This window comes from Acomys russatus, chromosome 12, assembly GCF_903995435.1.
Source record: "Acomys russatus chromosome 12, mAcoRus1.1, whole genome shotgun sequence".
NCBI lineage: Eukaryota > Metazoa > Chordata > Mammalia > Rodentia > Muridae > Acomys > Acomys russatus.
Window position 1 is genome coordinate 20,302,208 of NC_067148.1, and position 25,449 is coordinate 20,327,656.

The 25,449-nt window shown below is 41.5% G+C and overlaps 1 protein-coding gene across 1 annotated transcript; it reads left to right on the forward strand.

Moving 5' to 3' along the window:
- The first annotated feature begins 17,762 nt into the window (after positions 1–17,762).
- On the forward strand, positions 17,763–20,048 carry LOC127196697 (growth hormone-inducible transmembrane protein-like). The gene is made up of 2 exons (XM_051154540.1): positions 17,763–17,780; positions 18,984–20,048. The coding sequence occupies exons 1-2, from the start codon at positions 17,763–17,765 to the stop codon at positions 20,046–20,048; spliced, it is 1,083 nt and encodes a 360-aa protein (XP_051010497.1).
- The last annotated feature ends 5,401 nt before the right edge of the window (positions 20,049–25,449 follow it).

The following is a 25,449-nucleotide window of genomic DNA, read 5'->3' on the forward strand; positions in this document are numbered from 1 at the left end:
TTTCTCCTGTGTCATCAATTTTCTTTCAGACATCAATCTTTTAGCATTATGAATTTGCTATTAGAGCTTCATTTTTTCCAATTCTTTACTAATTATATTTTTTGTTCCACTGTATGATGGTTTTTGAAATTAAGATCTTGCCAACATTTTCTAGAAAAACAATACAGAGAAGACTTTAAAAGCTTAAAAAGATTTGCCCAGGTTGTAAACCCTTTTAAAAATCATTTTTCTTTTTTTTTTACATATACATTTATATTATTATACATATATACAATATACTACCTACTGCAAGAAGAACCACAAAACAATCAGGGCTATTAGAAATTCGAATACGTTCCTTAAAATTGGCCAGCCACTGTCTGTGAGCCAACAGCAGATCACATGACATTTTGAGGGTCCTCCTGTTGCTGGTACCCATTGGCCTTTTCAGTCTTTATTGGACATCTGTTGCTCAGCATCCCTATTCCTATGGGGATTGCCCCTCCTCCACTCCATATGCCTCTGGTGAGGTTTCAAAGTAGAGGACCTTGCTCCTTCTGAAGACAGGGTGCATCTATCATGGTCCTGGCAGGAAACAGATGGCGCCCTCAAAGTGGGAAACCTAAGGACTATTTGATGAGAGTATTTCCATGTTGTGTGTGTGTGTGTGGGGGGGGGGTGTTTACAGAAACAAGAGCTCAGGAGAGGAACAGTGTAATATTTGCTGCTTGCCATTAAACTGAAGACCAGGGAGACAATGGTACCCAGTCCCCAGAAGGGCTGCTGGCTGAAACACAACAGACAGAGGCACTACCTGGCAGTAGTTTAAGTTTTGAAGAAGGATGGTTCAGGGGGCAGATTAAAAGGTAACTTAAGGATGAATGCTGTGACTTTTTCCTTCTCACATGTTCTAATCCCATGTGGCTCAAGCCCAGCTGGAAGCCAGAGCAAAGGGAATCCTGGGACTTGTCACAGAGGTGATGGGGGCTGGGTGGGGTGCATCCATAGATACTAGGGATAGCCGTGGTGTCTTTGTCTGGAGGGGGTCCTTCCTGGGAGAAGAAAGTGACAGTAATAAAGCTGGAATTACCAAGTGAGTGGAGATGGTTGGCCTACGGGACACCAGATGCTGCTGAAGAGGACCTATGCACTGGACACCTGTAGTGATTGGTGTAATCTCAGTCATGGTTAGTCTTTCTTGTGAGAATTCCTTCCTTGAAGGACATAAACAATGTCTATCCTTCCTCCTGAGGGTCTAACAACAAGCCAAGGTACAATTCCACCAAAGCCACTTTGGGGAACAAGTGAGTTTATTAGGCTGACTTACAGAACTTAGGTGAGGGACTATTTATAGTCCCTCAACTCTAAGTCCTTCACTGTAAAAGCTTCACCCAGCGTGGATGATGGCTGTGGTGAAGATGAAGGCTTCTATTTCAAGTCCCTTTTCCCAGCCTGTATCCTTCAGCATCTCTGAGAACACCAAGGCTGTTTGCGATTAGGGAAGAATTGCGTACGAATGGATGGGACCTGCAGGAGAGTGCCAGACTCTCAGTGAAAGGTCCAGGGATTTCCCCTACTCTCTTGTTCCTGAGAGAAGATCAGCATCCAGCTGGACAACCTGTTATGATCTTTTGTAAGCAGGCACAGTGGATCTGGTTAAGAGGGTGCCTGATTTGCTCAAAGGATGGCATCGTACAAAAGCCATATTGTTCATTTCTTTCTCAATTTTGGTCATAGTCAGGAAAACACCAGGGGCCTTTTTCCTAATCTCTTCCCTTACAATTGTGATAAGGTATAGGTGATTTCAGGATGCACCTGAAGCTGGGAGTTAGGATGCCCTTTAGTGGGGAAGCCAACACTCTCCTGGTAGAAAGGGTTTCTGTTTACTGCCAGGGATATGGGATGTTGGCTTTGGGCTGTGTCTTAGCAGGAAGTAGGACTTCATGGAAATGCCCTTCCTTGTTGAAGCAAAGGCATTGATTATCAGTATGGGGAGTTGGGAAGCTTTCAAAGACTCTTACCCCGATGTCATATTTTAGGAGTAGGAACCTGGGTCTTTGTATGGGTGTACTCTGTGATGCTTCTAATGTCCAAGGGAAAGCTTGTCATCTCAGGTCCTGATGTCATTCCTGCCCCACAGAGGAGTGAGATAGGAATCTATGAAGCACCTTATTCTCATACGCTATTCGCTGGTCTTCCAGAGAGTATTTTTGAGAACCACCAAGTGTTGTTAAGTAAACTCCCTACTGTCACACAGGGTCAGAGGACAGACGAAGCAAGACAGGTACCCAGGGTACACATTTTCTACATGGAGAGAAAGTTGGGCCGCAACAATGAACCCCTCTGTGCTGTATTTTCTCCTTCACTGTAGTCTATGTTACATGCTGTCTAGAATGCCCCATGTGTCATCTGGAGCTTTTCCCCAGCAGGTTCTAAGAGTTTTGGTATTATTTTATATTGGACATACTTACCACATTGGTACAGATGACAGTCTCTTCCAAGTGGTGTCCTCTGGCTCCTTGTACAGCACTTAATCTCTAGAGATCTGCAAGTTCTCTTTCCAGTAATCCCACAGTCAGCTCCTTTACCATCAGATCAAATCAGTCCAAGTGTGCATTCTAAAGCAGAGGGTAGGTGAACCTCTTTTTCAGTAGCTCTGGAAGGTAGCTTCCTTTCTGAAGTGCATTGCTAACTTCCAGTTATAAGCAGATGCTGTGTGTGTGCTGAAAGTAAAATCACTGTTTTCATATGGTGTGGCTACAGGGTCTCATTTTATGATATGGGTTGACCTTTTGGCTCTCAATAACAGATTTTATAGAAAACTGTGTTCATTTCCATTCACGAGTAAAATTTTGATTCCACAGAGAGTTGTCTTCATTTCCAGTCATGGAGCGAAGAGTTTTATTTTAAGTTTGTGTCTGTATGTGGTGTGTGTGTGTGTGTGTGTGTGTGTGTGTGTGTGTGTGTGTGTGTGTGTGTGTGTGTGTCTGTATTTTGAAGTAGAAATTTGATGTTATTTCTTATCCAGAATGAACACTACCAGTTCTTTAATTGTGAGCAGTTTCTAAACTCTGGACCAGTCTAAGTGTCTTTATTTGAGGAGTGAGTTTAAAGACGATTGTGACTTTTATTGGTGTTAAGATGTGCCTCGCACTCTGCAGTGCTTAATACAAATCAAGCTATAATAGCCACTTTGTCCTGATCATACAATAAAGCCCTGGCTTATCACAGAACACACCACACAGCTAATGCACCATAATTCTAGCTTCAGTGTCAAACATTTACCACATAGCATGTGTCCTGACTTGACCCCTCTGTAAAATGATACATACTGATGAATCCACACAGAAGTTTCTTTCAGAGTTGGCTATTGGTCATTGTCTGCTAGGCTCAGATAAAGAAGACAAGCTTCTTGGAGTCAGAGAGAACCAGAGGGCATAAGAGCTTGAGAATATGAGACAGTAACTAGTTGGACAGTGCAGGATCCTTTCCCTGGAAGTACAATGGCACAGGGTGTTCCCTCATCTGCTCAGGTCTAGATGACGTCTAAATCTCCTTGCCTCTAGATGTTCTTTGCTGTTTTTCTAGGGAAACAAGGACACAGATGCACTGCCCAAGGTCACAGAATGAATCAGCATCTATTTGGAGATTCTGATTCCTAAGCCTGGGATGTGGCCTTCGGGGGGGGGGGGGGGGGGGGGGGGGGGGGAGGGAAAACCATTAGAACTTCTTTATTGACCTTTTTTTGTTTGCTCTATTTTGTCATCCAAAAAAAGCTTTGGAAATTACTTTCTCATCACTAACACTATTGATTTTCGACTATTGATAGGTTTTTTAAAAAGACATTTGCATATAAATTGAGCAGGCTCAGGGATCATCATTTGCATTTATATTAGCTAAAGGCTTGTTGCCATTAATTATTTACTGTGTTTAACTCTCCTGAAAGTGGGATTTTGGTCTACACTTCATAGGTGAAGCAGATTTCTAAAGGCAATGCCGGAAACTACCAAGTTCAAGTTCAGGATGGGTTGGCATCTTAAGGCCACTAAGCTTGTGAAAAGGATATCTTTACCCACGTGGGCACTCCTCTGAATAGTGAATGAGTCTATACATAGATTTTCTTTTATACAAATACTATTGTTTTGAAGTTTCACTCTGTGTTGTTATGGAAACCTCAGGTTCAATTGTGCTAGCATGTATGGTTAACTTGTGCAATGAAAATTTTTCAGACGTTCACAAAAGCAGGGATGAAAGAATTACAGAGGACACACATGAACCTACAGCAAAACAGCAAGCTGCATGTGGATGCTTTTCTTCTGTCTATGACCGCCTACTTGCTTTCTGTTTGATTTTGCTTGCACAAATATTTTAAAGTAAATCCTTGATACTATCTACGTCTTACCAATAAATTCTTCAGAGAACAAGTAAAGACTTAAAATAAGAATGCCAGGATCCTGATGTTGTCATCAGCCCTTCCATGGTTAGCATAATCATCCGGGTCACCTAATCCTAATCAAATGCCAACATCTGTGGTTGTTTTGTTTCAACTCCTTTAGTTTGATGAGAATTGAGTAACAACTATGGATCAGAAACAAGGATCACACAGAATAAGCTACTTTGTCCCTGACCTGGACATGTTCATTGTCATGCAGAAAAGACAGACAAAATTATCCTCATGTACAGGGCAGCAAAGGTTGTTCTAAGTTCTATATCTTATGCAGTCAATGTACAGGTGACGTTGAGGGTTCAAGTCGAAGCTAACACTAGTGAAGGGATGGATTGCTGTGTTTCTGTAATTCTATTTAGTCTCTATTTAGCTTGCTAAGTTCCCTCAACAATTCAATAAAGCAGATACTCTCTCCTTATCTCTGATCTGTAGGTTGAAATCCAGATTGGTTAAATAATGTAGGTTTTGAAAGGTCAGAAGACATTTTGCAGGATACTGGGCAGTGAAGAAAGCGGCCAGCATGCAAGTTGACACTGCCTGACACATAAGGGCCAGAAAGGGGGGTGAGTAGGAAGGAAGGGGAGGGTTCATAGGAGAGATTTTGGGATAGCTGGAGATCAGAAATGCTTGATAAAGGAATTTGTATGAGTTTTTAAAAATAGAAAATATATATCACTGAAAGAACATACACAAGCATATATTCATATACATACAAATTTATGTCTTATTTAAATTTTTTTAATTCTTTGAGAATTTTATACAATGTATTTTGGTTATATTCACTCTTAATTCTTCCCCAAAACCCACCCCAGATGCACCTCACATCTCTATCCTAACTTTGTGTCTGTTTTTAATAGCACATCAACTTCAATTTGTTCTGTTCACATACTTCTGAGAGTTGGGCCCATCCACTGGGGTGTGGTCCACCCACCAGGAGCCATACCCTTAAGATAAACTGATTCTTCTTTTTATCAGAAGCCATCAATTGTCCATAGCTCATCAGCTAAGGGTGAGGGCACATGAACCTCCATCCTGTTTCATGCTAGACAGTTGATTGGCTTGATCTTGTTAAGGTCTTGTGCAGGCAACTACAGCTGTTATGACTTTGTGCCTATAATGATCCTCCCATTACACACAGTTCCATTCCATTCTTCCCTGACTTCTGGCTCTTGTAATCTTTTCATGTGCTCTTCCAAGATAGTCCTTGAGTCTTGGAGGAGGGATGCATGTAGAGAATCTACCTGTGGCTGATCACTCCACAGACCCTGATTCTTCATACTTGGACCAGTTGTGATGGTCCATATCAACCACCATCCACTGTACAAAGGAACAAGTCTAGATCTTTCAACTAGTGTATTTCATCTGCAGTGACTGTAGAATTTAGGAAACTAGGAAGGAACCATCGCGTGGGTAGGTGACAAAACATAAGGGAGTGGGGCTAGAGAACATGTCTGCTTTTCTGATGAGATCTGAGAGCTGCACTGAACTATGGGTAGGAAGATATAAATTTAGGGCACAGTTTGATACTATGTCCATTCATCAAACTAAAACATAGGTTTGCCCCTGGGCCCAAGAACTCTCAAACATAGGTTCTTGTCCAGATTTGTAATACCAAGCATGTGCTTCCTCCTGTGGATTGGGTCTTAAATCCAATCAGGAGGCAACTGGCTAGCTTCTAATATTTATGCCTCTGTTGTACCCATGGTAATATCTTAAAATGCCTGTCATTATTGCAGTTCATTCTTAGGTAAGACTGTTGGGACCTTTTCTCCCTTGATAACCTGCATAGGACCGTCAAGTACTAGCTAGCCTGCAGAGAGTATGCTTCTTGGCCAGTACTGACTTGATTTTTCTTATGACCAATGTATATGGTATCTTCAGCAATAAGGTCTTACAGTTAATTTCTTCTGGGCAACCCAAGGCAACAGCAATAGGCTGAATTGTTTTGAGGTTGTTTTTTCAGGACACCTCTAACTAACAACCTGAGGGGAGCTATCCCACACATGGCACTGTTTGTTTGCCTTTATATTTGTCCTCCTATGGCTTCTAGGATGAGTATAATTCCAAGACCCAGAAACTTAAATGGCACATGTTCTCCTATGCGAATTTTAGTTTTAAATCTTTAGACATGTGCATTTCATCTGCAGTGATTATAGAGTCTAATAAAGTAGGAAGGAACCATTGGTGGGGAGGTGACAGAAAAATAAGGGAGTGGGGCTAGAGAGCACAGGTGATGGGACTGGAGGTAATGAGGACAGAGGTTTAGATGGGAGGAGAGGAGGGGAGGGATACAATCACATTTGTATTGTAAAAAGAAAAAGCCATTGCTGCGCCCCCCCCCCCCCCCTGTAAAAGATAAAGTGGGATAGAAATTTCCTGGGAATTCTCTGGGAAAGAGACTAGAAATGAGAAAGTCAGGAAAAAAATTTAAAATATTAAAATATGTGTGGTGTTAATGATTGAGCCCAAGACTTTATGGATGCCGGGCATGTGCTCAGGCAACGGAGCTGTATCTATCCCTGGCCTCCACCTCAATTGAATTTGTATCACACTGAGTTTTTAAGGCTTCTCAGCGTGTTCTTTTATTATTATAAAGGCCAATTGTCATGGGATATTGTAAAGCACCTGCTTAGTGTATGCAAGGCTCTCAGTGCTAAGTCTCAACACTAAATACATTCTAGAAGATTTTGGAGAAGACATGAAAAAGGCAAGAAAATTCTGTAATTCTAGGAGAGGAATCTTCTTTCACTTCACATCAATGTTTTATGGTGTCTTTAGATTTTCACAGCTATGATTTTGAGTGAGCATATTCTATCCAATAGTGATGTGGTCATTAGCTATCTTTCCACTGTGGGACAGCCAGGTTATTCACACATGGTTCATTTGTTTGTTTTTACATAAAGAGTAATGTTTGTTTATGTTTATGCCAAACTTTTATGCCTATACCAGAATTGCAGCACTCCCTTAATCTCCAGGTATCATGACTACAGCAATCTCTGACATTTTCCACTTTAGCTGTCCTTTTACGCTGACATGCAACCAATTAGTAACAGAAAGAGGAGACACTGAAGTTGAAGACTCTGGTGTGCAATTTAGACTTGCTCTTATATTCTCCATTCACCACAGGGTCTTTCAGATAATAATGCACCAGACATGTTGACTGCTAGACTTGGCCTGGGTCTGTATGGCATGTTAACCTATGAGGTTAATCATGAGGCCTATGTTGTTTTTCTGAATAGTCTTCCCTTAGCACAGAGGCCACCCCTTAAATCTACTAATAGTTACCTTGATAACAAAGAGGAAAAAAATCTATGGTGCTTAGAGTTTCCAAGGTGGGAGCAAGCTGTTCAGATGTTGACTATTTTGTGGAAAATTTCACTTACATACCATTCAGAAACTCATTACACCAAATCCCATGCACTGTGTTCATTTTTAATGTGCCCCTAAATTGGTCATTTGAATTCATTGTGAAGAGTGCTGTGGTGTGGTTGCTTGGGAACCTGGGTGTAAAATGCATGGTATTTAGGGATTATAGGTAAGCTGACACCATGTCTAATGAAGCGGTGAGCTAATGGATCCAATCAATTATTCACTCTTCTTTAAAGTAATATGATAAGTCGGCTATGTGGTATGAAAATACTGGGACCCTACTTAGTGCTACACATCAGGTGAGTGTATAGGTGGTAGGTAAGAAAAACTTAGACAACTGGAGGAGAAAAATAGAACCCCCAAAGAAAGGATGATAAGAATAGAGGGTGGACTTACAACCAAAGGAAAATATTTAAGTCTCCAATTTGAATTATTAAATGTTCAGTACTAATGTCAGTGGTTCATTAACCATCAGGTTGAAGGTGAGTAAAGTTTGCTTCTCAAGACCCCATGGCTAAATGTGTCCAGGTAAGCCATTAGAAGCCAGAAGCCAGAGACACAGTACATGTTACAAATGTGTCACCCTAGACCCAGACATCTGCCTCTGATAAGATGAAGTGAACCCGTATTTCCTCACCTCCCCAAGGAAAACTGAGAAACCTCCACTTGCAGGATGGACAGAATTTCGATGTGGTTATTGAGTTGATTCTGGGAATGCCATGCTCCTTTTAAGGTATTCAGAGGTGCCATTCTCAGATGCCCACCTTAGAATTCTTCCTAAAGCCTTACAGTTACTGGCCTCGTGTACAGAGTTGGCAACATCAACTCAAGCTATTGTGATGTTCCCTTAACAGTCTTTCTCTTGAGCATCCTGGAAAATAATTGTGAGGGGACAAAGAGAAATCCAGGCAGTGTGTGGGCTGTAGGGTGAGATGTGAGATGCAGGAAGAAAATATGAGTTCTTCTTATTCATTTAGTAGATGGCCATCTTGTGTGGTTGTGTGGCAATGTCTTAATGTTCTTCAAGGATTCTCAATGATTCTAAACCACTGTCATCCCAGGGGCTCAGCCCAGAACCTTGAAAACATGTTGCGATCTGAGAAATGGGCATATAGTCATGGGTTTCAATGAATTCACCATCTAGTTGAAAACTGAAAGTTTGCACCTTTTAAAACTCAAAATGAGAGATTAAAAACAAGCCATGTCAACATGAAAACAACTTTGATTATCCCCAGTCATGAGGAGGGCGGGGATAGTAACACATTGACAATGAATATAGTGACTGTAGAATGAGGGCCCAGGCTGCTGCTTGAGCAAGTCTTTGGTTATATATCAGTACTTGATATTATACCTAGGTTCTTGAGCATGCCAGACAAGGACTACAACACTTACATGTATCTCCAGGCCACTTTTAACTTTGTGTTTTGAGACAGTGTCTCACCAAGTTGTTCAGTCTGTTATCCAAGTGACCCTCAAACTTGTCATCTTCCTGAGCAGCCAGAATTACAAGCGTGAACAACCAGTCCTTTTCCAACTGGTATGTAGATGAAGTCCTGTTTCCAATTTATACAGGCTATCAGACTCTGCCTTCATTTCCCTTTCTTCAGTTTGGAAGTAATCAGAGCCCATGTACCCTGCGGTATACACATTAGGAAGGGTCATGATGTATCGAGTTCTCGTTATGATACATGAGTGTTTGTTATATAGTGATCCCTCAGTAAACACTACCACAGCTCAATGGACTTCAGCTTCTGGGTTTAACAACATGCATTTTACCACATATTTTAGGTAGGCTTTCTATTGCTATATAGAGACACCATGGCCATGGCAACTCTTAGAAAGGAAAATGTTTAATTGGGACGGGCTTATTTTACTTCATTATTATCATGACCGGAAGTATGGTGGCACACAGGCAGCCATAGTGCTGCAAAGGTAGCTGAGAGTTCTACATCTGGATCCACAGGCAGCAGGAAGAGACAGTGAGACACTGGCCTGGCGTGAGCCACACTTCCTAATAGTTCCATTCCTTATGAGTCGACAGGGGCCATTTTCTTTCAAGCCACTATACCACAGATGCAATTTTCCTAAAAATACATTATTATGTATATAATGTATATTTTGAAATTTGAGCAAAAACTACAATAGTGTTAGCTCCCTGCCTAACAGAACTTTGGCTTTCTCACACCCTGTCATTTATTTGTAACTATAACCACCAGGGAACAATTAAAAGGGCTATATTTAGGAGGCTGGGACCCCAGGGACTTCTTGCTTTGTGCTTGATTTTCACACTTTCTCTTCAGAGTTATGACCTCATATTTCCTTAAAAAATACCCAAGTTTCTTGTGTTTCTTCTGTGGGTGGGACAGAAATCCCCTTTTATGGGAGCTGTGACTATGGTGTGCGTAGATGGCTTATGTGGGAGCTTGGTGAGAATCTGCCATTCGTAAGAAAGGGGCAGAGTTTTTCAGTTCTCCTCTTGCTCTTTAAGTGGCTTCTTTACCATCAGAACTACAGTCAGAGATGTCATGGTAACACTTATAGTTTCCATGGGTTTAGTGATTAGACATCTTTAGGAAAACAAAAAGGAAGCTAAACTCCAGAAATGAACAACTAGTTCAGCCTAGGTTTAATTTCCTTGGAGATCTAATGAGTTTAAGAGATTCATTGTGTGTTCAATTCTTCCATACAAGGAATCCTTTCATTTTGAACTCAATGAAGTTATTTTCCTACAAGGTTGTTATCAGAGGAGATCTTTCACTTCTATTTATTCTAATTGCTTACAGCTTTTGTGCTTGGGTATGTGGGGTGTGTGTGTGTGTGTGTGTGTGTGTGTATGTGTGTGTGTGGTATGAGTGTGCATATATGTAGGTGACTGTGCACCCCTGTGTGTGTGCATGTGTGCAGGCTACTGTATACCCTTGTGTGTGCGTCTGAGTATGTACTGTGTAGATGAATGTACTGGCTTCTTTGTGTGCATGTGGAAGCCAGAAGTCAACAATGGGTATCTTCTTCAGTCACTCTCCACTTTATTTTTTGAGACAGAACCTCTGACTGAACATGATGCTCTCTATTTGAACTAAGCCTGCTGGCAAGAGAGTTCTCAGGGTCTGCTTGACTTTGTCCCCTGCCCCCCAGTGCTAGGGTCTGTGAATGCACTACCTCTTAGGCTTTTACATACATGCTGGAGATGCGAATTCAGGACGCCATGCTTGCACAGTAGACATTTAGCTATTGAGCTATTTTTATATTCCCTGCTTTTGTTCTTTAGAATGAGTAATGAGTTCTTTATAATGATGTCACTCTTAATTGTTGACCCATATTACAAAACAGCGGTAAAATGGGATTCAGGACAAGTGTTGGAAGCGATATAAGCTTTAACTCTGGTGTCAGTGGCCGGTTGAGGGAAGTGAGCAGAAACTCATCCTTGCCAGAGGAAGAATTGTTATGGTAGATGGGTACCATGCTGAGGTGGTCATGTATGAGATCACTGGCCTTGGGAATTATCTGAGACTGCTGTTACATCCCTGGTGGACAGATCTCTGTCCCGTTCTTCTGAGGTCACATTGTTGGCCAGTGTTGTGTCCTCTGGGTGTTATACCATCTTCTTTGTTTACAAAGAGAAATAATTTGACCTGTTGACATTTAAAAAGAAAAGTAAATGTAAAATAATATATTTTATGATATGTAGTAATATCAAGTATTGTATATTTTATTTCCTATTAATACTAACATATAGAGTCATTGATTGATTTATGCAATAGGGATGAATTATACCTTATCCTAGTACTTCTAACTGAAGATACTAAAGTTTTTTTTTTAATATACAATATTCATTAGTTCTTTGAAAATACTATACAATGTATTTTGATCATATTCCATTTGCACATGTGGCTGAGTACTATTAAAATTGTTTTATTTATTAAAATGATTTATTCTAATCCTTAATGTCTTTATTGTTCTGTAATTAAAGAAGCTGCAGAAACCTAGACTTTTTATGAATGTGGCAACTCAGGCATTATTAGAAGTTCCAGATAATTAAGAAATAGTCAACTTAATTACCAAGAAGACTTCTGAATATAAAGCCATTAGCAAGTGGCTCATAAAGAGGCTGATAGGGGAACAGCACACATTCTATTAATCTTGTATTTCAGGAAGACACCCAATCCTGAAATGGAAAGGTTGACATTTTGCTGGCGCTTATCCATCCTTAGAGGCAACACTCACACCATATGATGTTGAAGAAGATGTTGTGTAATGCCATTTACTGGGGGATATCAGCAAACATTTACTCATTTAAAATAAGGAACTGATGACAGACCCAAATAAAGGCACCATGAACAAACAACTGGGCAAACCAATGAGTTTCATTATAGTTGCTATGCTGTTATGCTATGCTATACTATGCTATTCTATAAATACTATAATATTATAGGTGAAGAATTATTTGCAAGAGCAGAAATGACTCAATGACAGCTGAACCACACACGACATGGGTGACAGCTCACAAAAGCTGGAAATATGGTACTAGCAGACAGCTCAGCAGGGTTGAGGGTGTCCTTATAGCTCAGTTAGTCTGAGCCTCTTCCGGGCAACTCAACATGTTTAAGAGACTCTCCCAGACATTCATATTGATTATTTAAGTTTGGGAAAGTAGTGGCTTACTGTGTCTGCTCAGTCTCAAGGACTTCTTAAAGCTTTTGAGCTGTTTATTTCCCCAGTCCTAGTGAGCCTTCCAGAAGGATGGAATATTTCACTCCTGTTTCCTTCTGCGTTGTAAGAAGCTTGCATCCAAGCTGAAATGTTTTCTCCAGAGAAGGACAGCAGTTTGTGCTATTAATCAATCAACTCCAAGAGATGCTTTGAGAGAACTGTTGCAGAACAAAAAATTGCAAGCTTGGCTGTTCCTGGACAAGGCAGTCAGGACCCACTTGAAATTTCAGGGACTTTAGCTATTCTGAGAATCCAGAAGAGCATTTTCTTATTTCCTGGGTATGGTGCTTAGCCATGAAAATTTTCTGGTTCGTTGTCCTCCCTCTGTGGTGGGGGAGGGGACTCTGACGATGTGTTTAGACATGCATCATAAATAATTCACAGGGGTCTCTCATTCCTTGACATAGTCTGGCTCTGTGTTCTGGAGGGCTCCGATGTGGAGGTAAGGAAGTCTTTGCGAGAAGCATCATCCCTCACAAACATGTCTGGAATTCAACCATCAAAGGGAGGAGACCACAGGCTGGTTTCTAGGTGTTAGATGTTCAGGCGATGCACCGGGATTTCCCTGTCTTGGCTCTCACTTGCTCCCAAGATCCCGTAGTGCATCTTTAGGAACAATTGTGCATTGTGTGACATCGTTAGGTTTCTAGAGTCTTCAACCTCACTACTAAGGCAGATATTTCAAATGATTTATTATCAAGTAATAAACAAAATTAAGACCAAATTTGCTTCTTGCACATCCGAGCTTGGGCCTGATGCTGGGATCGTATCAGAAGTGCATACGCAGGTCAACAGCTTATCTTTAGTGCTCCACTCTCATCTTGTGGAGTAAGAGTGGTGTTTTGATTTAGAGATGTGGGTACAGAAAGGGGAGATACTGCCAAACCCGATCCTCTGGGCCATGAATATTTACTCCCACAACTGGTTAAGAGATTCAGAAGTCTTTCTTCACAAATTGATTAGCCTATGGAGACCTCAGGAGGAAAATTTGTTTCTAACCCTTTGTGAGCTAGAAAGAAAATTAATTTGCTTCTAGCACTTAGTGGGCAAATGATCTTTGTTTTGCCTGGGACCTGTCAATTTGGTCTGCAGATTAAATAAGGGCGTTTGGGGTGATTCACGTTATCAACTGACGTAAAATCAACCCCAGATTGATGCTGGAGCTGCCCGGTAGTCACAGACTCCCCAGGACCTAGGCGTAGATGCGTCTGGTGTAGAGGACAACAGAGGAGGATACTAGACACAGGAAGATCCAGAGCCGATGCTACCCCAGCATGTGCGTAACTACTCAAGCTCTAGAAGCAAAGGGCATTCAGGTAAAAGCCTGCACCCTGATGCTCGGCCAGAGGCATTGACACAGGGCTCTTAAGCAAATAGCAGTTACCTAAATGATTCCATATCAGGCCATATTCTGTTTTCTCTGTCTCTGCTCTTCATGTATCATTTTATAGAAATCCCTTCCCTGTGCATGCTTCGTAGATAAGACTTTTGGACAGAGACCCCAACCTCTATTTTAGGTACTTTAAAATGCACATCTCAGTCAGTGCTTAAGAATCAAGTGTTCCTACTCTTTGGGTTCCCACTGATGTTCCAAAGTTGACCTGCCTTTCTCTCCATTCTGTTTCAGAGGTGGGCATACAGATCAGGAAGAAGATCTCTGGTTTCTCTTGTGCTGTATGAACGGATGTGTCCATTGAGGTGGTGTGAGGAAGAGCGACAGGGGAGACCTGGCAGCTCTGAGCAGCTGGAGAGGGAAGACAATTGGGAGGAGGCCTGAAAATAGTAGAAAGGAGAGAGAAGATTCCTTCCAGAGATTGCCAATGGGGGAAAAGCTCTGAATTTTTCATCAGGTTGAAGGGGACAAGGAAATAAAGAAAAAAACTGAAGCCAGGAGAAAATTCTAGTTGAGAGGGAACACTTTCAGCCTGCTGATGTCAGCTCTTCTTTGCTTCCCTGAGAAGGAACAGTGCTTGTCAGTTTCAAGCACCAAGAGGCTTCCATTCTAACTCCCATGGCTTTCACATTTCACATAGCTGAGGCTGATCAATTTCAAAGTCCGAATGCAGTGAGCTCCAACAACACATTTGGATAAGGACGTACCATACCCTCAGCTATCCAGTGGTCATTTTCTTCAACTGAGAGACCTGGACTGTTCAAAGTAAGCACAATTATCTGAGCTTCTGAGACAGGTTCATCTCCAACTAGAAACCCTCCCTCGTTTTTCCCTCAGAAGGGATACTTGGCTACGACCAGACACATTTTTGCTTGTCACTACTGGTGTGAGTGTGGGCTGAGATGCCACTAGTATGTCATCGTTAGAGATTGCTGCTCACTATCTTAAAACGCACAGAATTATTCAGCTCAAAATGTGAATATGCTGGTGTTGCAAAAATGGAAACCTGTTTCTAATGTGAATCCAAGTACAACCGAGAATAAGGTGGGCATTCACAGTGCCTTCCCAGAGGGCACCCACTCTCCATGGGACACAAAGAATGACCCATCACTCTAAATGAGAGACGCATGGGAGAACAGCAAAATAAAAGGATCCAGAGGGTCCTAGAAATCTACAAGTAGAACAATATGATAGGCAGATTTGGGCCCAGGGGTCCCGCTCAAACTAAGGCACCAGCCAAGGACAATACAGGAGGTAAACTTTAAACCCCTTCCCAGATCTAGCCAATGGTCAGAATATTCTCCACAGTTGAGTGGAGAGTGTGATACGACTTTCTCACATACTCTGGTGCCTCACATTTGACCATGTCCCCTGGAGGGGGAGACCTGGTGGCACTCAGAGGAAGGACAGCAAGTAGCCAAGAAGAGACTTGATACCCTATGAGAATATATAGGGGGACGTAATCCCCCTCAGGAACAGTCATAGGGGAGGGGAATAATGGGAAAATGGGGGGGGAGGAATGGGAGGATACAAGGGATGGGATAAACATTGAGATGTAACAAGAATAAATTAATAAAAAAAAAAAAAAAAAAAAAAAAAAAAAAAAAAAAAAAAAAAAAAAAAAGAATGACCCATCGCTCAGGCCAAGTAGTGACCGTGATCATCTATCCAACTGCAAGCTCACAATATTTATTTTTTCAAGGTACTATATTTAAAAGAAATGGTGATTTTTTTTTTGAAAAATTGATTTCATTTCTTTCCATAAAATTATGCCTTTTGTGTGTGTTGATGAGTGTGACGTGTTATGGAAGACCATAGTGGACAAACACACAGAAAACAGCTTATTGGGTGGATTGCGTTTTGCATTAGCACAGGTGGCTCTGTCTTACATCAGAGCTCATAAAGTACAAACGAGTTCGAGTCAGACGAGAATGTACAAGGCTTGAACACTCAACACAGTGGCCTGAAGAAGAAATTGATCATTCATTATGAGAATGGTTACAGTTTGTTCCTGCCATCTCTAACACGAAGCCACAACAGTTTAAAATTTGCACAAAGGCATTCGATTTCTATGCCTGTAGAATTTGTCTTGGCAGCGTCTGAGGTTGGGAAAGGAAGTGGCACATGCTGTGGTGGCATCTTGCCTCCTCCCTGGCTCCTCTTTCTCTGATCACTCCATTTAGCCATGTTGAGAGATGATCTGCTCTTCAAAGGCTCTGAAGCCAGTGAGAATGAGATCTTCTTTAGGATGCTTCGCCACGTGCTTGTATTGATAAGGGAGCAACATTTTAAAAAATAGGATCTTAATAGAGACCTTTTAAGCGCTTATGAACTCACATCAATAGAACTAATAAGCTTATGGTCGCAGGCTAGTGTATGTGTCTATTAAGTAAAACTAATTTTACTTAATCTTAATTAAGTTTCAATTTCTATTTTGTCTCCTCAGTTCCTGCATTATTCTTTTAATTACAGCTTATGCTTAGCTTTGCCGCTATGGGAAACCAAAGTTAAGAAATAGAAAAAGAAGCACGGTGTAAGCAAACACGCTTAGGCAGCAGGAAACACAGGACCAAACCCAACTTGACTATGTGGAAGGTTGAGGGTGTGCCTGTGCATGAGTGTATTTGTTTACCCCAAGGTTGAATTTGCACAGAAACGGTCCTTCTCCTTGGTAGACCAAGGTCCTTTTGAACCAGTTAGGTACTTTTACTGCTTAGAAGTAGCTTACTCGAGTATCCAGGGTCATATTTTTGCTAGTATTTAGATATTGTGTAGTTACTAGGAGACCAGCAGCAAACTGCTGCACCCTGCTTCCTAAGCTGAACCAATTGCTTCAATGTAACTTCACAAAACTGCATGACCTGGGTCTCTCCCGAAGGAAATGACAGACTCTCATAGCAAATTTCACAACTGATCACTTCTTCAATTTTCTCAGTATATGGCCTTACTTTCTAATTTTTTTTTCAATTTTATAATATTAAGTTGCAAGGTTGATTTTTTAATTTCTTCATTCATTTCTCCAATATTAATAACTATGTTTAAAAAGCAATTACGTTTTGGTCAAAGCCTTATTGAAGACTTATTTCCTGTAAAAGAGGGAAGTTAGCCTAGAATAGCAAAGCACCTCCATCTTGCATCCGCACATATAGTTCTTGAAAAACAATTTGACTAGCAACCAAATGACTGAAGACATGTATACATACGTCCTATTTTTTAAATGTTGAGTCTGGACAGATTCTTTTATTATAATAGGAAGATGTACTGAAAATGTGTTCAAACATATTCAGATAATATACGTAGAAAATCATTTAGAAGGTACCAAAGAAAAACATAAATGTGGAAAAGAATTACTACAGGAATCAGAAAAAAAGGAAAACCTAGCCTCTTCTAAGGGATAAAAAAAATTAAAAATAAAAGGAAGAGATGTGTATGGCTAATGTAAAACAGCATCAGGAATCCATGTTTGATGAAATTGTATTTGGGTAGAAACAGACATTGCTGAAATTCATGCCAACAAGTAAGTCAATCTAGGGTCTATACAAAAAAACACAAACAATGAAACTGGTCCTATTATTATTATTTTTTCTTAAAGACAGATTTGAATTCTTACCAGGATACTGGTTGGGGAGGGCAAGGTTGACAATAAGGAGAAAAAAAAAAAAAATAGAGCATAAGGAGCCAAGTTGAGAATTATAGGAATTCCAGGAGAAAAATAAATGGAAAGGAGAGCAGAGGTAAAGATTCAAGTGTGTAATTAAACGAGTTTCCTGAGCTGGAAAAGAAAGAGCAGGCAGATGAAAAGCACTTAACATGTTCAAAGGAAGTTAAATGAAAAGAGAGCTATGTAATGTTTGAATTACAGGGATGGAGAAGAAGGAGGCTGTAAGCCATTCAAGCCGGGTGGGGGTGGGGGCAGCGGTGTGTGAAACAAAAGAACAAAGCTGAGCTGGACTTAGACTGACATCTCCCCTGAACAGCCTGGAGCTGCCTCAGTAGGGACACAAACACTAGCCTAATCATTTTATATTAGCAGACTTAAAGTGTGTGTTCCCGGAAAGTCAAAGCAGTTACGTGTACACTGAGAACATGGCTAGCTCCCTTTCCCCCCTCAAAAACTACTGGGTCAAGAAAATTTCATCTGGGAGATTCTGGAAGAGTTTTAAATGCAGGTGTGACATGCCTGTCTGTCAAAGCACCTGCTGGTGTAAGCGACTAGTGAGAGCGCAGTTAGCTTCGCGTGTGCTGGAAAAACCTGTCATCACAGCAAAGTCATGTGAACTGGCGACGTTAATGAAGCCACATGCTGCCTCTATGCAGTGTCAGCTGGATGAAGCTTGAGGGTTAAATATTTCCAACTTATTCATTAAAAGTTTTGTATAAAAGAGTGTGTGTGTGTGTGTGTGTGTGTGTGTGTGTGTGTGTGTGTGTGTGCGTAAGTGTGTTCCTCTGTGGACAGGCTTGGATGCCTGCCCCCTTGTCTCAGACAGGATTTTTTGTGTTGTTCATGGTTGTAGACGCCAGGCTAGCTGGCCTGTGAGCTTTCAGGGATTTTCCTGTCTCTGCCTCCCATCTGGCTATTAGGAGGGCTGGCAATAAGGATGGACCAATGCCTTCTCTACTTGTGTTCTGGGCACAGGAGTTCAGGCAAGCACTCCACCCACTGCTCTGTCTCCCTAGATCAAATATTTTTATTTAAAGCTATCACTCACTTGTTGCTGAAGGATGGGCTGTCTATAATACATTTATCTGAAAACACTTGTTTCATCTCTTGAAGTTTTCTTTTCTTCTTTCTTTCTTTCTTTCTTTTTCTTGAGACAGGATTTCTCTTATAACCATGGCTGTCCTTGAACTCACTCTGTAGACCAGGTTGGCCTTGAACTCACAGAGATTGGATGAAATTTTTATGGCTGTAGGTTCTAGAGTCAGATGTTTGGACAAGACACCACGCTCCATCAGCAGGATCAGCACAATACTACTTACTGCACTCCCTACACCTCCTCAAAGCCACTGGTCCAGCGGCTTAGCTTCAAAACCTGTAACATTCAAAGATTATGTGGTAGAGGTGACCGGAGCTGAGCTTTTCAGATCTTGCTTTGTGTATCACCCACCGTGCTGGCTGCAAGACTTGTATGTCTCCGGACACTACCTTCTAGGGTTTTCCAGCCCACTTTCATCACCAAGACCTCTCCGCTTGTGAAGAATTCCATCACGAAGAACCACTGGCTCGTAACGCCCAGCTGGGAATGTGCTACCAAGACAAGACTTAGGGCCCACCGTGGGAAAACAGGACAAGAACTGAAGGAGGTAGCTTTGGAACCATCAATGGAAAAAGTCTTTAAAATTGATCAAATGGGAAGGTGGTTTGTTGCTGGAGGATCAGCTGTTGGTCTTGGCGTGCTGTGCTACCATGGCTTGGGAACGTCTAATGAGATTGGAGCTATGGAAAAGGCTGTAATTTGGCCTCAGTATGTGAAGGATAGAATTCATTGTACTTCGCTGTACTTAGCAGGGAGTATTAGTTTAACAGCATTGTCTGCCTTGGCAGTAGCCAGAACATCTGCTCTCATGGACTTCATGATGAGAGGCTCTTGGGTGACAATTGGTGCAACCTTTGCAGCCACAATTGGAGCTGGAATGCTGGTGCAGTCCATACCGTATGAGCGGAGCCTGGACACAAAGCATTGGGCTTGGATGCTGCATTCTAGTGTGATGGGTGCAGTGGTGGCTCCTCTGACTATCTTAGGGGGACCTCTTCTTCTGAAAGCTGCATGTTACACTGCTAGTATTATGGGAGGTCTCTCTACCGTGGCCATGTGTGCACCCAGTGAGAAGTTTCTGAACATGGGAGCACCCCTGGGAGTGGGCTTGGGTCTTGTTTTTGTGTCTTCACTGGGGTCTATGTTTCTTCTCCCTACCTTGGTAGCTGGTGCCACTCTGTACTCAGTGGCAATGTCTGGTGGATTAATTCTTTTCAGCACATTCCTTCTGTATGATACTCAGAAAGTAATCAAACATGCAGAAATAACACCAATGTATGGAGTTCAAAAGTATAATCCCATCAATTTGATGTGGAGAATCTTCATGGATACATTAAATATATTTATGTGCGTTGCAACTATGCTAGCAACTGGAAACAACAGAAAGAAATGAAGTGACCACTTGAGGTGTCTCTGCTCACTGATGTCTTGATTGTTTAATAGGAGCATGCAGTCATTACAGTTTGCACCATCAAAACTTCTTGAAATATAGACAATAACCTGTAACTATGTTTACAATGTTCAGTAATGTGACCCTTTAAGCCTCTTTTTTCTTTTAGAGAATAAATTCAATATATGCCTTTCTATAGGCAAAAAACAAAAGAGAGAGAGAGAGAGAGAGAGAGAGAGAGAGAGAGAGAGAGAGAGAGAGAGAGAGAGAGAGAGAGAGAGAGAGAGAGAAAGAATATCATGGAACAGAGATCTGGGGGAGAGGGAGGGATGGGGAGGGGGTGGTATTCAGTGCTGTGCCAGATCGCTCTTGTTTCCTCCATTGCTCTACTCCTCCTGTGATGGTGGGGGGAACACGTGATGTGTTCAAAGTACTTTAGTGGTGTTCAGAGCCAGAGAAGCAATTCTCTGTAGCTTTGCAAGACTACATTAAATATCATCATGGTGCCTAACATTTAGCCCCATGTTTACCCTACATGGAGAACTGGATTAACATTAGTCTTTGCCTGTTCAAGCTCTCTGAGGTAGTGGATTGATGACCTTGGGCTCTGGTTTGGAATTTGAAGCTGGCTTTTGTATTTTGTGTTTTATTCCAAACTATAGAATGTGGCACGGTTCTTTCAATACAGCCTTTCATCTGTGCCGTAATGCCACATCTCATCGTAACAAAACCCTCCATGGGTTCCTGCCCAGCTTGCAAACTGTGCATTCTTCGTTAGTAATTGAACGTTCAGTTTTGGAGAGAGCTGGGCAGGTAAGCATGACTTGTAAAGAACTCATGGAGCATATTTTGATACTTATTTCTTTTTTAGCTAAAGAGTTTGCATATTATCTCTCTTTTTTTTTTCCTTTGAATACTGTCTTTTGTTTTTTTATTTATTTATTTTTTTTTTTTTTTTTTTTTTATTTTTTATTTATTTTTTGTTTTTTTTTTTTTTTGAACACTGTCTTTTGAATACTGTCAGTTGCACTCATTTTAAAAATCAGTCTCTCCAGCTGTTTAAAAAGATTTTTTTTTAATTTAGATTTTCTTTTGTCAGTGAGCATTCCTTAAGACTTCCTTAATTAAGGATTTTAATTTAGTGTGTGTGAGGTCACAATTATTATCATCCTTTTTAGTATCAATATTATTGAAGTAATCTTCCAGATATTAAATAATTAAAAAAAAAAAACCCTTTGAAGCTACTTAAGTCTGTAGTTTGCAAGTAATGATGAGTTAAAATTACTAAGAAAGCTTATTGTGTGCCGGGCACCAAGGTATGTGCTTTGTATATGTAGATTAGCTAAATAAATCATTCCAATAACAATAATAAGAAGGTACTACTTTCATGTGGACGTGTGTGTGTGTGTGTGTGTGTGTGTGTGAGTGTGTATGCCAGAAGATAATCTTGAGTGTCATCCCTCAGATAGTGTCACCATTTTTTAGGGACAGAACTCTCATGGGCCTGGTACTATACAAGCAAGCGAGTCTTTCTGGTCAGCAAGCCCAGGGATCTGCATGTCTGTCCCTCTTTGGACTCAGCCACTCACTGCCATGCCTAGCAGTTTTTTTTAAAGGATAGGTTTAGGGTATCAAATCTGGGTCCTCCTTCCTGCATAGCAAGCCTTGTGTGGATTGAGCTATTTTGCGAGAACCAGGTGCTGTTTTTAATCATAGGGTGATACTCAAATCATTTAAAAATTCCCCTCTCCCCTCCTCTCTTTCTCTCTGCCTTCCTTTGAGCTGCCAAGGATCAATCCTGTGGCCTCATGGATGGTATGCAAGTGCTACACCCTTTGCAATAAAACAAACAAACAGACAAACAAACAATTCGACATATTTATGGGTAAAGTGTGACAATTTCAATTCATGTATTCAACTTACAATGACTGGGTAATTGGCATGTTTACTAATAGGACTGCCATGACTTAGAGAGGTGAAGTGCTTGTACAAGATTATATAGAAACAGCATAGGTCTTGGCTCTGATCAGTTTCAAAGTCCATTCTTGCCACAGCTCCTCTGAGTTACAGTTAAATTGGTGGCTGTCAAGCAATTGTGCTAATTTCCGTGGGCTGACCCTGTGCCTAACAGCAGCAGGAATATGTCTTGGTTTCCATTTTCAGGGCCTTTGAGGAAGTTAGTCACTGACCAATGGGAGCCATCTATTGAGAAGCAAACAAGGCAGAATGAGATAAGTGCTGTGTGGAAGTATTAAAAACAGTCGCTCGGTGTGTCTGTCTTACCTTTTGCAAAGGTTTGTTAAGAGTCTTGCTTCTGTTTGGGATCCTGGTGGGAGGCAGACTCACAGAGGTCGACATGTGCAACCTGGAAAGCGTGTGTTTGGAGACATGCCTTTTCTGCACAACTATTAGCTGCTGTAGAAAATTATATATATATATATATATGCTCCTTATGGTGCATATTATAGACATGGCATTCAGATCTACAATGTCAAAACAGAAGCAAATAAACACAAACAGGAAGCTGCTGTGCCTTGTTTTCAAATCAGTTACTTCCTAGATGGTTTAGCTTTTAACATTCTAGAGAGAGGATGGTATGGGCAGTGACAGACCCCACCTCTCCAAGTCCTCTCTCACCACCAAGGGTGGGAGAGATGCTCATGGAGTTGGACTGGAGCCTCCCAGAGAAGGAATTCCTTTCTGTGCCCTGTTTTCTGACAAGCAGCTCTTGCTTGGTATCCATTTGCAAGGAAGAAGTTTGTTAGTATAACTGTTTAGATCCAAACTCCGTCTAAGGGGAGTTCATATATGTTATAGTGGCTTAAGCAAATCAGGATCAAAGCAGACAGACAAAACCAGAAAGAAACACAGCCAAACAAACTGGCATTCTTCTCTGAATTGTGTGCCGTAGAGTATCCTGGAGGCTTGCCACGTGTTCTGCAAAGCGCTGCTTTACTCTTGAGTAGAAGGAAGAGCCGTTAGCAAATACAAAGGAAGATAAATGGAAAGTGAGAATCAAAAATAAGCACATTTGCTTTGGACATGGGACTGTGTGCTGGCAGCCAAGTGTCTCCCTGTTGGGAATGGGGCTGTGACCCTCACTTGTCTGGAGGTCATAGCACCAAAGGATCAAGAAACCTTGCCTGGAGCTATGTCCTTGCATCAAATCCCTCCAGCCAGTTTGCTGGTTGGGTGAAAGTGGATTATGCCTAAGGAAGGGATAAATCTTTCCAGTGGTACTCAGACATGGATGGTATTTTCTGCTTCTTTTTTACAAAGGCTGATGATCCGATTTAGGAAAGAAAAGTAGAGATCAGGGACAAGTATAAGCTGTCCTAGCGATGATCTCTCTCCATTAATCTCTTAAACTCATTACCTTATTTCCTGTAAAAGATGCCGTTCATCAAAAGTAGCACGCCATTAGAATTTCTGGCTATTTTAATATTGGTCAAAAATTACATCAGTCTTAATCTTTTCAAAAACAATCTTTTGAAAAAGTCAGTGGCAATTTGTAACTTACTTAATAATCAGAAAGTCTGCATTTGGCATCCATCAATATTTAGTGTCTTGTATAATAGAGGGCCGGAGTAAAGTGCAGCATCCATGAAGGTTTTTTTTACCAAATTGTTATGTAATAATTGGTTTGTCTGTGCAGCTGTAACTTGTCAAGTAATAAAGCAGAACGTGCGCCTTTGAGACCACCAGTGCCAGAGATGTTGGGCGGAACAAGAGAGCATTCGGATCTGTCTTTGGGGTACGCCTTGAAGCTTCTTTGATGATCCCCGGTATGTCTTATTCAGGGTGGGATGTTTTCCTTCATGAGTGGATCAAAGGCTTCTAGTGCAGAGCTTGGAGTGTAGTCAGGAAGGAGAGTTTGTTTAGAATAATTGCAGGATAACGTAACCCCAAGTTTAAAAGTATTTACATCCCCCAGAGACCTGGTCTAAAGCACCTCGAGGTAGCACGTGTGATTGTGTACTTAAAACACATGCCATCTGGCTAGAGAAATAAAGTCTTTATGATCTGATGCTGCGGGACAAGGTGACAGTGTATTTAGGGGGAAGGGCCCTGGAGTGGAGATATTTGTTGGCCTTTCTTAAAAGGAACTAAGGCACTGCTGTTAATTGATAGTTGTCATAGCTTTTGGACAACCTGGCCTTTGACCTTGGGGAGGAACTCTTTTCCTGCCCTCCCTCTGCCTGTTTGTCACTCCCTGGCATGAATTCTTGCAGCACCCTTGACAGCTTTACCAGAAACTCCCTTTACTCACTGTCCCTGGACTCTGGGAGGCAGAGCTAAGCCCCCTAACTGGCATTTCTTCTTTTTTTTTTTTTTCTAGTTTACATTCTTTCACCAGAGAGGCTCCTGCAGGTCAGCACTCCCACCCATGCCTTTGAACTTCCCCTTCCCCTTACCAGTTCTCTCACACTTTGAAGGCTCAGCATGATTCTACACACCTGGCTGTGACTTCCCAAGAGGCTTTGCTCCTTGGAGCAGATCTTTCTTTCTTTCTTTCTTTCTTTCTTTCTTTCTTTCTTTCTTTCTTTCTTTCTTTCTTTCCTCCTTCTCTTTTTCTTTTTGGTTCTTCAAGACAGGGGCTTCTATTTGTAGCCTTGCCTGTTCTGGACTCACTGTGTAGACCAGGCTGTCCTTGAACTCATAGAGATCCTTCTGCCTCTGCCTCCCAAGTGCTGGGATTCCAGGTGTCCACCACTGCGCTGACTTGACATTAGCTTTCTTACTGTGTCCTCTCGGGCTCTGATCTAGAAAGCCTGGACTGGCTTAGGCAGCAACTGACCCTGGAACTCGACTAGAGACTACGCCAGAAGTTCTCAGTGAAGATGAATTGGGACATCTTGAAGAATCAGGGAGGCTGGCATTATAGGCTTGCATCAGCGTGGCCAGCTTGGGATTTCCTCAAAGGCCTACAGAAGCGATGCTTAGGGGTTATAGTGAACTGTCAACATGCTATTTTGATTTTCCTTTGATCATCACATTTTAAAAATGTATCCATGTTGCCTTTTCCTGCCTTTCTATAATGCCTTCTCCCTTTATCTCCCTGCAGAGAGGAGATCCTTACCAACTTGTTAAAAGACAGAGGCGGTTCATTTGCCCCCTTGTAGTCTAGAGTGTCTGTGTCACAGGCTAGGTGTTCTAAGCATGAGACTCTTGTTTCTTTATAGTTATGCAAGCAGCAAGCCTGAGGACAAAGCCATCAGAGTTGGCGTCTCACGAGGCTGCTCACTTCTACCTGTATTTGGCCACTTTCTTGCTGGTCATCTCAGGACTTGTTTGACTCATGGTCAGATTCGGATTGACTGTATTTGAATAGTTTCATCAGCGACTAAGGTTTTAAAAATCAAATCTTGTGATTACTCATATATGTCTCTCCATCTGGCTTTCT